The 15,134-nt window shown below is 38.9% G+C and overlaps 1 protein-coding gene across 4 annotated transcripts in view; it reads right to left on the bottom strand.

The window, feature by feature from the left end:
* Window positions 1–14,746, bottom strand: part of cttnbp2 (cortactin binding protein 2) — a 99,040-nt gene extending 84,294 nt beyond the window's left edge. For all 4 annotated transcript variants that reach the window (XM_023353390.1, XM_023353385.1, XM_023353383.1 and 1 more), the window contains exons 1-2: window positions 14,450–14,746; window positions 3,420–3,527 (exon numbers count right to left, since the gene is read on the bottom strand). In XM_023353390.1, the coding sequence (XP_023209158.1) occupies window positions 3,420–3,527; window positions 14,450–14,530 (189 nt within the window). In that variant the 5' untranslated portion in view covers window positions 14,531–14,746. The remainder of the gene's footprint in view (window positions 1–3,419; window positions 3,528–14,449) is intronic.
* Window positions 14,747–15,134: the final 388 nt, after the last annotated feature.

A 15,134-nucleotide genomic window follows, 5' to 3' on the forward strand; every position in this document is an offset into this window, starting at 1 on the left:
TTGATTGATTGATTGATTGATTGATTGATTTAAAGCGCTTACTTTTTAAATGAAAGATATTCCTCTGTTTTTTTTTCATGTTATTCTCAGATACTCTCGTTTGTGACACAATAAATAGATTCATTGTGCCGGAGTTGCAGAGAGAGAGAGATAATATCCATCTCCCAAAAAAAGACGAGGAAAAACTTTAATGTCCGCAGAAAGCATATGAGAATGGCTGGTGAAAGAGGAACAACCAAAACAAACATAATTAGAGTGGAAGAGATGGCAGACCCAGAAAGACTGTCAGAGGAAAGGAAATTCAGGAAATATGCAAACTACCCCATGGAGCAGATGCCGCTGTGTGGGGAGGCAAGAGGTCCAGTTCAATATCAGTGAGGCTGTGGATGGCATAAGAAAATAAGCTCAGTATGAGCAGAACTGACCATTCCTGTCAGTTCTGCTCATTCAGACCACTCAGTCTTGCAAGGGTTTGGGGCCGTTCTAGAATGAATGATCCACTACCTGGTGGGCATGTAAACGATATACGTACATTTTTTACAAGTGTTCAAAGCATTTTTTTTTCTACAGAAATTCTTTGTGTTACACACAAAAAAAAGCTGGAGGACAAGCCTGAAGTGGAGCACTGGCAAGCTGAGATGACCTAAATCCAGGAGTGCAGAGAGAGAAGGTCCTGCAAGGGTTTGTTCAGAAAGAAATCAACTCTTTCTCAGTCTCCTGGAGAACAACAAGACCTCAAGTTCAGTATTTAGTAACCACAGATCAATACATCATCCATTAAAAGTCCTGCTGCCCTCAGCTCCCCGCTGGTGAAGTCATTGAGGACAGTGAAGTTTTAGAGTCTGGAACAGATTCTGAAACATAATGCTTTGGTGGCACCAACTTCAGGCTATTAATCTTTTGTAGCACAGACACTTAAGCATAGGAGTGATAAATTAGTCCCGATTTCCTTCATTTAAGAAGATCAATGAGCGGCTGATACTTACATGTAAGATAAACCTTACACACTTCCACAAATCAGCCATTGCCACCTTTTGCTCTGCATGACTGAGGTCTGACTGATAGACCCACCCACTAGGTTACGTTACATGTTATTGTGTTGCAAGTTAGCAATAGTCACCCTACCGTTGAGACTTCATCGCTATGTTGCATGTTCATTGTTTTCATCCAGACATTTTGCACATGTGCACCATGCTTGAGTGCCAAAAGACAATTCTTTAACTTGACATTTTTTCCATTTTTGCCTTTTTCCTCGCTGCGCCTCACTGATTTTGCAAATCCATAGATCTTGTTATCTTGTAGTCGTAGTGTTCACAATTAATACACAGGATCTTGCATTTGTGATGTCAACTAGCAGCGTGTCTATATTTAGGCAAAAATATTGGTATTGGCCAAAACTGTAATCGGTGCACCACTATTTAAGCAATCTTTAGTTATTTTTGGCAACACTCATCGCTGTCATTTTAATCATACAGAAATAGGAATCTTAAAGTGTCTCCTTACTTTTGGTCATTACAATTTACGGCAACAAGATATTCAATCATCTGTTCAGAACTATGCTTAACATATGGGCAGTGACAGACAGAGATGCTCTGAGAGATTGGCTGGTTACCAGATTTTATGTTTGAAACTATAAGTCAGATCTTTTTCAATTCAGTAAATGCACCATAGATGAGCACAACAATAACACTCTTCGGTGTGCAAATACATGGAGAGAAGACTTCCCTAATGACAGTATCAGTAAGTTGCTCAAAACAACATATATACACACGTAGGTTGATTATTCAGGCTGACACTTAAATTAGATTACAGGAAGCTCGCTGTATTACAACAGTTTGTCTGTTATATCTGACTGAAGAGTTCAGCAAATCACAGAAACAGACTGGATTTGAAAAAGTCAATAATCTGGGAATGTCACATTTAAGGTAAAACTCTGCTCTCCTTTTCCAGGAACCAGGGCAGTTTTTCTCCTTGCTGCTTCTTTCACCCCATGCACCAGAGTCACATCATACACAGCAGATATCTACCAAAAAACTGCTAATCTTCATGGAATTACTTGGAGAATAGAGCAACGCCCCAGAGAACGTATTAAAAGTAAAGTTAGAATATTTTAATGCAAGTTCAAATAACAAAATGAAAACAATAAGACCTGCCCAGGACTGTGGATCATTAACCTGTTTTAGGTTTAAAAGGAGCAGGTACTCTGTTGTGTGCCTCATTTAAATCCTTTTAAAGTTTGCACATTAAGATCTGTTCCAATTACATACTTTCACAAAGACTAGAATTAAATAGCTCTTTTTTAGACCATAATTATTATACAACAATCTATTATTAATTCCACTTAAGTCTGATTTCATTGGTTTTACAGCGTTGGGTCTCTAATGATGTGGTGAACGGAGATCTGTGATCGTCTGTTTGCAGCAGCACTCTTGCAGTAGGAAGATAATCTACATAAACAGCCTGGTATTTGACCCCACAGGACACACACACACACGCACACAGCAGCCTAGGCAGTGGAAGAGATTCTGGGAAATGAAGTTCTGGAGAACAAAACATTTAGCCAAAACTCTTCAGATAATGCATGAAGAGGCTGCATTCACTAATGCTAACCACGCTAACCACAATAATCACTAATGCCAAGTGCTAAATGCCAATTGTAATCATTTTAGTCTTAGTTTTAAAATATTAACTGCTCAACAATTTAACACTGACTTCTCTCTCAACCCTTTTGGTGTGACACCTCCAGCCCGGATATAAAAAATGACTGATTGATCATGATAGAACGACTGCTATGTAGCTACAGTAACAACATGAATGATTTAACAATCCAAATTAGAGTTGTTTTCCTCCCAAATGTTAGGGTGACACCAATTCTATTGATATTGAGATGATCTTGACATATTTACAGTATATGTTGTAAATATAATAAAAATGTAAATAACGATTCTAGTGTGCTATAATTTGCCTTGAGGAGTAAAAGAACCATGGTGTCATTATTTTTAGTTTATTTTCAGATACCAAACATGTAGGAATTTAGCCTTTATCTACCTCTGACACTTTGGGCTTTTTTACAGAAATTCATTCAGTGTATTATCAGCCTGGCAGGCTGCTACTAGGCTGATAATACACCACCAGGCTAAGCATTGTTTAAAAATAAATTGAAATTGGTTAGAGCCGCCTACAAAATCTCCAGTTAGAGAAACCTTCTTTCCATGTAGTTTTCAGAGAGTGGAAAAAGCTGCAAGAATACTTTCTGTTGGTGGTTCCACAAGCATTCTGTGTCAGAGGTAGACCTACCAACCTTTCAAGTCTCTTCATGATAATTGATACTAACACATTTCTAGGGTCATAAATCTAATCATGCAATCTCCACAGATATAACACTTTGTTCTATTGCAGTGTCTGTCATTGGGACTCACCCTCAGTGCTTCGATAACCAGGTCACGGGCTTCAAGCTCCCCTTCCATGATACTGAGGAGCGTGAGAAGCTCTGGCTTGCTCAAGTTATCCATATTGAACTCACATTTCTGCAAGACAAGCCAGAGAAAACACACCTTTAGTAAAAGAGATTATTACAGTTAATGCAGCTGAGCAAAAGAAGAGGTTACGTATCAGACCAAAAGTTAAAGCTGTTAAAGTGGGGTAGAGCTATAATGAGAGCAGTTGAAACAATGGTTCACAGAAAACAGCTATTGGAAAACTATTGCTTTCAGTGGACCATCATCTTGAACTGCACTGAAATACGCTATGACTCAAATTATTAAGAGTCATAACCACACAGATAGTAAACCACAAACTGATCTGTATAAAACCCTTTTCAGTAACACCATACAATACTAGGTTTGTCAAAAAAATCCAATTTTTGAGCTTATTTGCCCAAGATGGAACACGACTTTGCACAGCAGAGCTACAGATGTGCACAGACACACACTTAGCCCTTTTTCTTCTTTGCAGAAGTTCATCTGACCAAGCATGTCTGGTAATTAAGATAGATTGTTTAAAAATGCTGCCACTATCTAACCCACAGTAAGTCATTCTTTGCAATGCTCTTTAATCAAAAGGCAAAAGTTCAAGTGTTGGTTAGAGGTATTTGATGCTAACAGATAAAGATTTCAGATTGTTCTATGACAAAGGATCTTAAAGACCGAAGCTCTGATATAGAGGGATTATGCCAGATGACATATGCTAACGTTGGTGACTTAAATGTAAGTCACTCTGGCCAGATTTGTTTCTCACTGCACTGATGAAGAACTACAAATTACAAATTAAAAGAGCCTGCCTACCAATGAACAGCACAATGGATCCAGGGTTCATTCTTCCATAAAGGATATTAACACTTCTAAGTGTTATCCAGTCTGGTGGTTTGCTATACAGTATAACAAGCCTGTTACTATCTTTTCTAAATGGCTTCTGAATTGCCTAGTACTTATTGGTGTTGTTCTAAATAAGGCAAAGAAAAAGTTACCTTGTAATTACCTATATATTTCTTAAGAGTGAATCCTGGGCCTTAAGAAAAGATCCCTGGAATCAAATTTGAAACTGAGCATTTTCATCACTATCAACATAAAATTAGAAATTTTGGTATAATGAAAACCGTCCAGTGTCCATCCATTGATCAAATGCCTATATCCGTTTGTTCTTGTCAATCTCCAGTGATCATCAGGCAAAAGGGGCTGTACTCCGGACAGGTAAACAATCCATCACACAGGACAGACACCATGACCTCACATCCGACACTTCAGAGAGACAAAATAACCTAATAAACATGATTTTGGACTGTGGGAAAACACCAGAGTACCCAAAGGGAATCCAACACATTCATAAGTATAACATGCGAGTGACAAGCACAAAGATGCCACATTACAAACGTAGGATATAGTCAGTAATATATTTAGTGATGGTTGTTGTTCAACACAGCATAAAATACATGCTGCTTCACTGCCAAATGTTGAAAGGTGCAACCTTTATAAACCTAGGTAGTTGATTATCTAGGTTTTATGTTTGAAAGAACCCGAAGTGGAAAGACATTAACTCTATGTAGGATTATTATCACAAGATATATTATTATATCTTGATATTCTGTCAGGCAAAATGAACACAGTTTGTTATCTTACTGCAGCTTAAAGTTCCTAAGTATTATGTCTCTTTTACTTAAATATTGGACTGGGACTTATCAGCAAATACTTAATCTTCAGTGACTCAAGTTGGTAATGAAAAACTATCTTAATGGGGAAATCCTTTGTTGGGGCGACGGTGCTAGGGGTTCATCCTATGACCGGTGGGTTGACCCTGTCCTGCATGTTTTATATGTTAAATAGTTCAACACACCTGACTCAAATAAATGATTATAAGGATAGTAGAACCTTATGACATGCTGTGAAGTTAAGTCATTTGAATTAGCTGTGTAAATTAGAGCAAGGAGCCATCTGCAATATACTGTAATACTGTAGAAGGCTCCCCACTTTTCCACAATCACCAAAAAGACAAATTTGAATCTTATTAATGTTGTTTTGAAACATTAATAAGGCAGCAGGGTGGTGACGTGAGCCAGCAGCTTAACTAATTACCAAGCTAATATCAGTGTGTCCCAAGCATTGGTCTGCAAAGAGCAAAACTAAAATGGGTTTAGTCTTCTGTGCAATGAGCACATTTAGCTAAAATCTACATTTAAATACTGCAGTTGTTTATTTTATTGAGTTTCTCATTAACTTCTCCCATCTCTCAAAGTCCTACATTATTTTAACTGTAGTAATCAGAACCTTACATAGTATTAGCAACAATAGGAAACAGACTTCGAGAGAGCTATTAGAGATGTTATTGTTCTTGGTGTCAAATGAAAGAAATTAGATCACCTTATAAATTTGTTACAAATTTATGTCTAAATACAGAGAAACATTGTATTTGTGGTTAACATAACATAACATACACTACGGTAGACCAAAACTTTAATGTCAAAGGCTGTAATCCTTCAAATCAAACTAAGTCATTCTAGGAGAATCTTTGCATTATGAAAGTAATACTTCAGTAATGTCCTTACAGGAAGCTTTGAGCCAATAGTCAGAGAAAATGCATTTATGTGACGAGTCGGTAAGTATGTGACAGAACCTTGGTCATTTTTATGGTAAGATGTTAAATTCATAAAAAGTTTTTTTTTTTTCTTTCCCCAAATATCACAGTGCCAGGTTACATCCCGGAACCACACAACATGGTCCAGTCAGGTGACATTCCTGAGCAGAGTGTCAAATTGTTTCTTGAAGAAACCCTGAAAGGTGTTGTAATCACTGAAACCAAAAGCTAAGTGAGGGATGGGTAAGGCAAAAAGACCTACGGGTGATGAAACTTATTTTGACCTGCATAAGGGCTGGTCAGTCAGTATGAAAAGTCGTTGTCCTGCATGCTGAATGCTGTGTGTCTGATTCTAGCTTCTTTACTTTACACATGTCAATGTTTTCATGAGCAAGACACCCTCATATTGGGTAAGGATCTGTGGATTGGTGTATGAATGTGTTTATATCTGTGTGTGTCTGGGTGAATGAGGCTCTGGTTTCAAAGAGCTTTGAGTGATTGGTATGACTAGAATAGCACTCTATTAGTTTACCATTTAAAGGTTGGTGAAAGCAGAATTTGTAGTTTTGGTGTGAACAGACAACTGAGAAAGCCACATCAAGCTGCATTCCTAATCTCTAGAAGCATTTTTTATAACGTCACTTGTCTATAAAGCCTTGATAAATCAGCTAAATGTAATCACACGTAGGAACACCACAGTCTTGCACAACGGGCAGATTGGTACCTGTTACCTCTAAAGGCAGGCTAGTCACTGAAACCAGATTTACAATCTTCCATCAAGATTTGAGCCAACAACATCTCTTACAGCAGAGTGATGGACAGAGTGACGGAAGCCTGATTGTGCTGTTGGTTAACAGCATTCAAAGCTGTTAACTAACTGTTAACCCTAGCACCGTCGCCCCAACAAAGGATTTCCCCATTAAGATAGTTTTTCATTACCAACTTGAGTCACTGAAGATTAAGTATTTGCTGATAAGTCCCAATCCAATATTTCAGTAAAAGAGACATAATACTTAGGAACTTTAAGCTGCAGTAAGATAACAAACTGTGTTCATTTTGCCTGACAGAATATCAAGATATAATAATATATCTTGTGATAATAATCCTACATAGAGTTAATGTCTTTCCACTTCGGGTTCTTTCAAACATAAAACCTAGATAATCAACTACCTAGGTTTATAAAGGTTGCACCTTTATAATTCAAAGCTGTTAATCAACAGCTTTGAATGCCAGTCTAAAAAAAAGTACCATGTTTAAGCCAGGAGATCTCAGACAGCGTATTACCCAAACAATATTACCTCCTGTAGCGTCACAGATGCTCAAAGAGCTGACTTTTTAGAGATATGTGCTTAAACAGACACACTAGTCTGCAAAGTGGCTTCTTGACATAAATTGAGCTAAGCTTATTTTCACTGCACTAAAGACACAATGCTTATGAATCTGTAATGTGTTATGAACTGCTTATTTAGATGCATGTCAAATCATGCTCTTTGAACTAATAATCTTTCTCTGCTAAGATAGTTTAAACCTTAGCAACATGTCAGATCATGTCTGAAGACCTTTAGTGAGATCTTTATGACATTCTACCTGCACCTGACATGTAAACTAGGTTTTGAAAATGATTCTTTTTTATTTCCTTAGAAGATAACACATGCTAGTAGACTACCCCAGGACATCAAGATGTCAGCTCAAAATGGGGCTTATCCACCAAAGAGGTTCCAGTTCTGAACCACAGCTGGTGCTAGAATCAGTTCTTAACGGTTTCTGTATAGAATCGGTTTGCTTGACAAGCACCCAAGAGCCATGTCATTAAGTTGTTAGAACCATCTAATTCATTTATAGTTTGATTCGCCCCAATTTATTGTGAAGGATTGTAGTGCATGGTGACAATTTAATCGCACAAGTAAAATTACTATAGGGATGCAATTTTGAAGCCTGACAGGGCAGATGTTGTGCCAAAAGTTCCCCCTGCACTGAGCTGACGAACAGCACATTCAGAACCATGGTACCCAGTCCATCATTGAGGTGTCACAATAAGACCTAGGCCAAGAGTAAGTTGTCATTCACTAGTTAGTGTAAGACTGTACACTGGTAACAGAATCTGCTGGACCTCAGATGTCTTCCTCTGTTTGAATTCTCCTACAGTATTTTTCTCTTCCAAAAGTTCCTTTGCAGGTAAAACAGGTCAGAAGAATCTAAGTTATCCCCAAATACCTTGAGTTTGCCTTGTAGAGATGAAGAAAGATGATAAATTTATATCTTTAATCAGCTAATGATACTCTAAACATTCATTTTGAATAAATGTAGTAAATAAGTGTTATCAGTTGACATAATTAGTAATCCATTATCTTTGACACAATACCAGCTCTTTACGGTGTTGGAGGATATAAGAAAGGAAGAAGCGACACCACGTAACTAAATTATCCAAAGTGATCTCATTATCCAATTCCTAACTCCCGCTTCTTCCAGGAAGCGCTTTCGCCTCTCTGGATGTCTCCTGGAGCTTTCATTGACATCCAACCCTCAGCAGCATCAGGTAGCGGTTGAGCTAAGCGATAAAGTGCAAAGTGCTCCTTCTATCTGACATTTTTGCACAATGGACAGATGAGCAAACCACACTTTGTACCATGAGCCATGCACCAAGGGTCCTGCTAGCAAGGTTGGCTGCTAGCCATGGTCCGCTTGAGTCATCCATACCACAAGGGGAAGAACATTCTTATGGTGTGCAAAATCCTTTCATATATCCTGCTGGCAAAGGAAATGCAAGTCTTCCACAAAGTAATGTGCAGTTCATGCAAAAGGAACCCAATGTACATTACAACAGACTGTCCAGGAAACATGAAAATAACTCATTTACCAAATGAATATGCCAATTAGGGCAGTTTTTACTTGTCTAGACTATTAATATTTATCATTTATATTCCCCATGATATTTTAATAGCTGTTGCATTGTTCCAGCGCATAGTAATAGTGGACGGTGATCAGACGGTGGTAATCTTGTAACGCCTTCATTTTCGGTTGGATTAACAGCTACCACCTCTGTCAAAGAAAAGGCAGAACATTTTTATTCTTCTATGGTGAGCTTGTTATATTTCATTGTTGAATTAAAATTAGATCAGAAAAATTGTTCAACCCATCACCTTCAACAATTACTAGAAAAAAAGATCAATTTTGTTAAGAGTTCTAACATCCAATATTTTCAATGTCTCCTAAAGGAGTTGCAAAGTTCTAATGTTGTGAATCTCTGCAGACTGGCTGCTTATTGTTGAGCTGTACACAGAAATGTCTTTGTTTTGAAATAACAGTGAAAGTCTGTTTTACAGCAACTGCTCTCCTACGCACAAAATGCTTAGATGCTTCATACATCATAATAAACTAAATAATTAATAAGTGTTTTATTTATAAGTGTGTATTAATAAGGACAGGAGAGAGATAAAACTGATCAGCTTCTTACCAAATTGTGAGTCAAAGCTGTTTACATATTTCATGGAATGTTTCTAAATCAAACATTTCAGACTGAATTATTACCATGTAAGTACAATGAGCATTTGTAACCATAATTCTTTAGTATATAATATAGCACTTTATCATTCCAATATAAACTTCCACAACTATTAAATGGAGCTATAAAATAAAGTTGTGAAGCTACTTACTACAAGGCAGTGACTTGTGACTAGTCAGATTTGTCCCTTTCTCACTCTTAAGTAATGTATGATAAGCCCATTAATAATTGTCAAAGTGTTTACAGATTAATTAACAACCCATTTATCAACTATGTATTAAACATTTGTAAGGGGAGTGTTATTGTAAAGTGGTACTGCTGTTTATTGTTTATGTTTTTCTACAGTATAGTTCCGAAAGAAAGGTTGTATCAGAAAGTCCAACCTTAAATATTGGTGGTCAAAAATTGGCAACAAGACTCTGACCTGTGCATCTCTGATCTGATCTCTGTTGCCTGTTGCAACAAAAAGTTAAAACCCGCAGCTCCAAGTCTTTCAAGGAGAGAAAAATAATTCAACACAATTGACCACACACTACCATGCAAAAAAAAAAAGAAGTTTTTGCAAACGAATAGAGGCGACCTCTGACCCTTCAGCACGGGTACTTCAGAGTCCTCAGTCAGGAAACTTCCCCCACCTTAAGCTGACAAGAGACAGTTTGACAGGGGTGAGCAAAGAGCACAGAGCTTTATTTAACTACAGCAGGCATGGTGCTTGGTGGTGGTGGTGGCGGAGGGGTGGAGGTAGTCTGCTGAAGCGGTGAGGAGGTGGGGGGTGTACTCCGTTGAGGCGGAATCCCCCTTTTGTCGGCTGAAACCTGGAGAAAGCCCAGAGGCAAACGGCCCTTCTCCCTAACTCTGAACACCTGTTCACCTCCAGGCACTGGCTTCCAGGTTCTTGTGAGGGCGCTCAGTGGGTGTTAGAGGAGAAGCTAGGGTGGACGGCTGGGTGACACAGAACTCTTAACTATGTCCGCTGAGTCACTGAAATTATACCAATTTAGAAAGGTGTCTGGTGGACATGTCCTCCTCCACCCCCTTCTCCTGCACTTACCCCCACAGCTCTTCTCAGCTCACCAGTCTAACCCACAGCTCCCCTCCCTCCTCGTCCCTCCAACCGGCCTCTGGGACCAGAAAGGTTCTGTTAAAGCCCATTTCCACCTGCCGAGCTCCTCTGAGGAACTTCCAGAGAGGAGCTACTCTGCCACTAAAGTCCAGCCAATGTTTACTAAAAGAAAGCAAGCGGCAAAGAAGTCACTGAGAGTGCACTGATTTAGCCGTACATGGCTGAAGAAGTGACAGACTCTTCGGCCCTGAACAAAGATGCTCCTGGTTGGAACATCTTTGCTCCAAGGAGGAGCAAAGATGCTCTGCAGAGCGGGAGCTGAGCCGCTGCCAGAGAACAGCTGCAACCTGCTGTGAGAAATCACAACTAGGTGCCAGCAAACATGTGAAACCGAACCCTTTAGAGAGAAAACAAAGCTTTTCTTATAATTACTGTGCACGCATTTTTGTTATTGACAAGTGTGATTGAAAAAAAAATAAAATACAGCTCAGGTTTTCTTAAAAATGTAAAGTTTTTGAAAACTGAACTAAAAGGCAACACATTCCACTTTGTGTGTATTTTGTCTATGGTTTCACAGGAATTGGAAAAATCATGTTGATCAGCTGAAGTTTCTAAAGACGATGGTGAACAAGCGACTTTTAACAGATTTCAGGATGGACTGCGATGGGGTTGAACCTCAGTACATGCCAGAGTTTGGCCCCACTATGGACTCACACGACTTTCAGTTTCCCAAATAACTTCTCCCTGACTTCACTCTTTTCTTGTTTCTTCCCTTAAATATCCTCTTAAAAATGAATCAACCAAATCTCGTTACAAATGAAGGCGTTACAAATGTTGATCAGCTGGAATTTCTCCACTTATCATAAAAGACCTTTAACAATAAAATCTAGACAGTCCAGTCATATTCAAAAACTTCTCCCTTACTTTTTATAGAAGTCTAATTTTCCTGAAGTCACATAAATACCCTTTGTTTGTGGCAATCATGCACAGCACAAGTTAACCCCTTTAAATAGGAGGATGACAAAAATCATACAGATAAACTGAGAAATTTACATCCGAATTAGAAGTTAACTTTTAAAAAACTTTCATCAGTTGTCTTCAGGTTCTTTTTACCTACATCTATATGAAATTCTGTCATGGCATTGCCATTACTTTGGCTTTTATGCATCAGATACAGCCAGTCGCCTTTCCCTGAAGCTCTTTTTAAACAGTAGACATTGCTGCAGGGAGGAAGCCTGATTGTTTTCAACACGTGGAAGCACAACAACAGTCTACACATGGCTTTTACTACAAAATTTAACTCCATATTAATGTTACTTTAGATCAGTGGTTCTTAACCTGGGTTCGATCGAACCCCAGGGGTTCGATGAGTCGGTCTCAGGGGTTCGGCGGAGCCTCTGCCACGGAGGTAAAGACATGCTTGTGTAAAGTCGTGATGACCCGCCCCGCTTGGCCATCACTTGCTGCAGAGGATCATGTTACATTGGTCGGCCAATCAGTGCTGCGGGGAATTTAGTGCGCGAAGTATCAGCAGCTGTCGTAGTTGTACGTCGCGTGGTTTCTTTCTTAATATTTTAATCCATACTAAATATGTTGAGAAAAAAGAAGAAAATGAACAAACTTTGCTCTGAAGATGCACTTGCCAAGGTGAAGCCACGCCTCTCTGAACTGGTCTCCCAAAAACAACAGCAGAAGTCACACTGATTTACAGGTATGTCATTTGTGCAATACTTTATTCTGGCCCCAAAAAAGTATTTTGTGGATTCAAAATGACAAAAACAAATTAAATTTAAAATTTAAAAAATTAAGTTATTAAAAAATTTTTAATTCTTTGAAAAAAATCCAAATTTATTTTTAATTAGTAAAATAGTAAAAAAATATTTTGGGGGCTGAAATTCTTTCATGGGGCCGAAATATTTTTGGGGGCCATAATAAAGTAATACTGTAACTTGCTGTGAGTTCATGGTTTTGTTCTTTGAGCAAAGTGACGTTCATGCACGGCTCATTTTGTGCACCAGCAAAAAAACATATACCTATGTCTTGAATTTGGAAAAAACATATATTTTATTTATCACTAAAGAAGGGTTCAGTGAATACGCATATGAAGCTGATGGGTTCGGTACCTCAAAAAAGGTTAAGAACCACTGCTTTAGATGTTTGCACAGGTATGTATAATGTTTTGCAGTAAATATTCCTTCGCTGGTCATATTCATCTGTGCATATGCTTGTAAAAATTATTCCTCTACCAAGGAGCTCTTCCTGTTTGGCTGCTTGAAATTAGGAAAAATGCAGATGACAGAACACACACCCTCCATTGTCATTTCTGCAGCCAGACTCCACTTGGGAGATTAAAAATGGCAGATTTAACATAAAGCAGATCTTGTTTCAAAAATGAAATATGGGAAAGATGTCAGATGAGAGTTGATATTTAATCTAATTGTTTTGGTGCTAACTTACTGACTACTAACAGCATTGTAAGCTGTTGATGTATTTCTATGCATTTCATGTGTTTAATCAACAGCGTAAAAAACAGAGCTTCTGATTTACTGTAATACAAGCCATCAGAAGGGATAATACACTTACAAAAGTGTCCAATATGGCTGCACATACTGTATAGAAGTGAAAGCTGCTGGTATAAGTTATAGGCAAAGGATTTCTGACGGAACATACCAATTTTTGTGTAAAAATATTCCTTTTTTGTCTGAACGGATAAAATACGCAGAAACTGTTACTGTTATCAGCTTGTATTGGTAGTAGCAATTAGCAAAGTAGCAAATCCCACCCTCTTGTTACAACCAGAGCGCTCTCAACTGGGGCGTGACGTCACTGCCAGCTCAGACGTCCGAGGCGAATCAAACGCAGCAGAAACCTGAGGCTGCTCTAGGTGCGCTCTGAGTTTCCCAGTCGGAATTCCGACTTCGGGGGGAAGGTTGGTGTTTTTCCGACTGGTAACTCAGAAAATCAAAGAGCACTCAAAGAGAGCACAGCATAAATTCCCTTCTGGGGATATAACGACTTACAACTCACTCTCTCTCTCTCTCTCTCTCTCTCTCTCTCTCTCTCTCTCTCTCTCTCTCTCTCTCTCTCTCTCTCTCTCTCTCTCTCTATATATATATATATATATATATATATATATATATAGATATATATTCACAGTAACCACGACGTTAAGTTTTATAGATGATAATAAATTATGCCAAAAACGAATCTGATTTGGGCATCTCTAGTTAAACATTCACACAAAACACCTAACTTCATTGATGTGAAATAAACAGAAATAAACAGGACGCCTGACTTTGGACAAAAATTAATGGTCAAACCAAAATTTTACGTTTTGTGCACCAAATAGAGGAAACTAATCTCGTAGTAGGAATGGAGTCGCAGTGTATGCCCTGGTTACTGTGTAGCTACTATAGAATGAGTCACGACCTGTACAACCAGCGCCACTTTTCCTTTCATCGGGAGCTGGAAAACACGGGATATCATAATAACTACGAGATGATCGCCGAGAGAGGCCGTGATAGATGAACAAAACAACTGATTAGTGCAACAAAAGGCAATAGATGGCATTACTGAGATCTGCCAAGAACAAATTAGGCTAATATTGCGGCTCAAACGGAGTCGAGGCTCGTTTTCTCCAGACAGCCGAGTGCCTCGCGCTGCCCACCGCTGTTGCTTCCAGAGCCTTTTAGAGAAATAGATGCGCAGCGCGTTTCTCCGTCTTTTCCTCATGACAGCCACGGCTCCACACTGAAATAAATATTTAAAAAATAAGAAGCAGCGTCTATGGTTAGCTTGCCTCCATACACGCGTCTTACCGTGTCGATACCTCCCGGCGCGGCAGCGACCAGTGTTTGTACCGGAGGAGGCTGCTCTCCGCTGGCTCCCTCCGACGCCATCTTCGTACTGTAGCGGTCTGCTGGAGTGAGGGTGCATCCGGCACACACATTAACTATTGCGCTGCTGAGTGCGAAGCACGCCCAGGACGGTCATTGAAAGGAAAGAGAGACGGAATCTGACCAACTGAAAAGAAAGCGACAGTTCTCCCAACATTCAGGACAACACAACCCGAGTGTTTGGGCTACTGCAGCTGAGAGGAGGCGGGCGAGGGAGCAGTCCTGTAGGCGGGGGCCGACAGACGCGTGAATTCCAGATGCGGGGACCTGGTGTGCTACCGACATGAAGAAAAGGGGACCTCCTGGCCGCCTCATTTACAGCTGCAGCTGAAATTCTTGATCACAAAATGATAGACAGGTCATTACAATATTCCTTTAATTGTAAAAAAATTCAGAAAAGCATGTTTCCTAAGAAACAATTGAAAGGTTTTTTCCTACCAAAACCCAAATGAACAGGAAGAATCATGAAACATAGGCCCAGAAATAGATTATATATATATATATATATATATATATATATATATATATATATATATATATATATATATATATATATATATATATATATACTGCTCAAAAAAATAAAGGGAACACTTTAAGTGTTAAA

Source organism: Xiphophorus maculatus, chromosome 2 (genome assembly GCF_002775205.1).
Source record: "Xiphophorus maculatus strain JP 163 A chromosome 2, X_maculatus-5.0-male, whole genome shotgun sequence".
Taxonomy (NCBI): domain Eukaryota; kingdom Metazoa; phylum Chordata; class Actinopteri; order Cyprinodontiformes; family Poeciliidae; genus Xiphophorus; species Xiphophorus maculatus.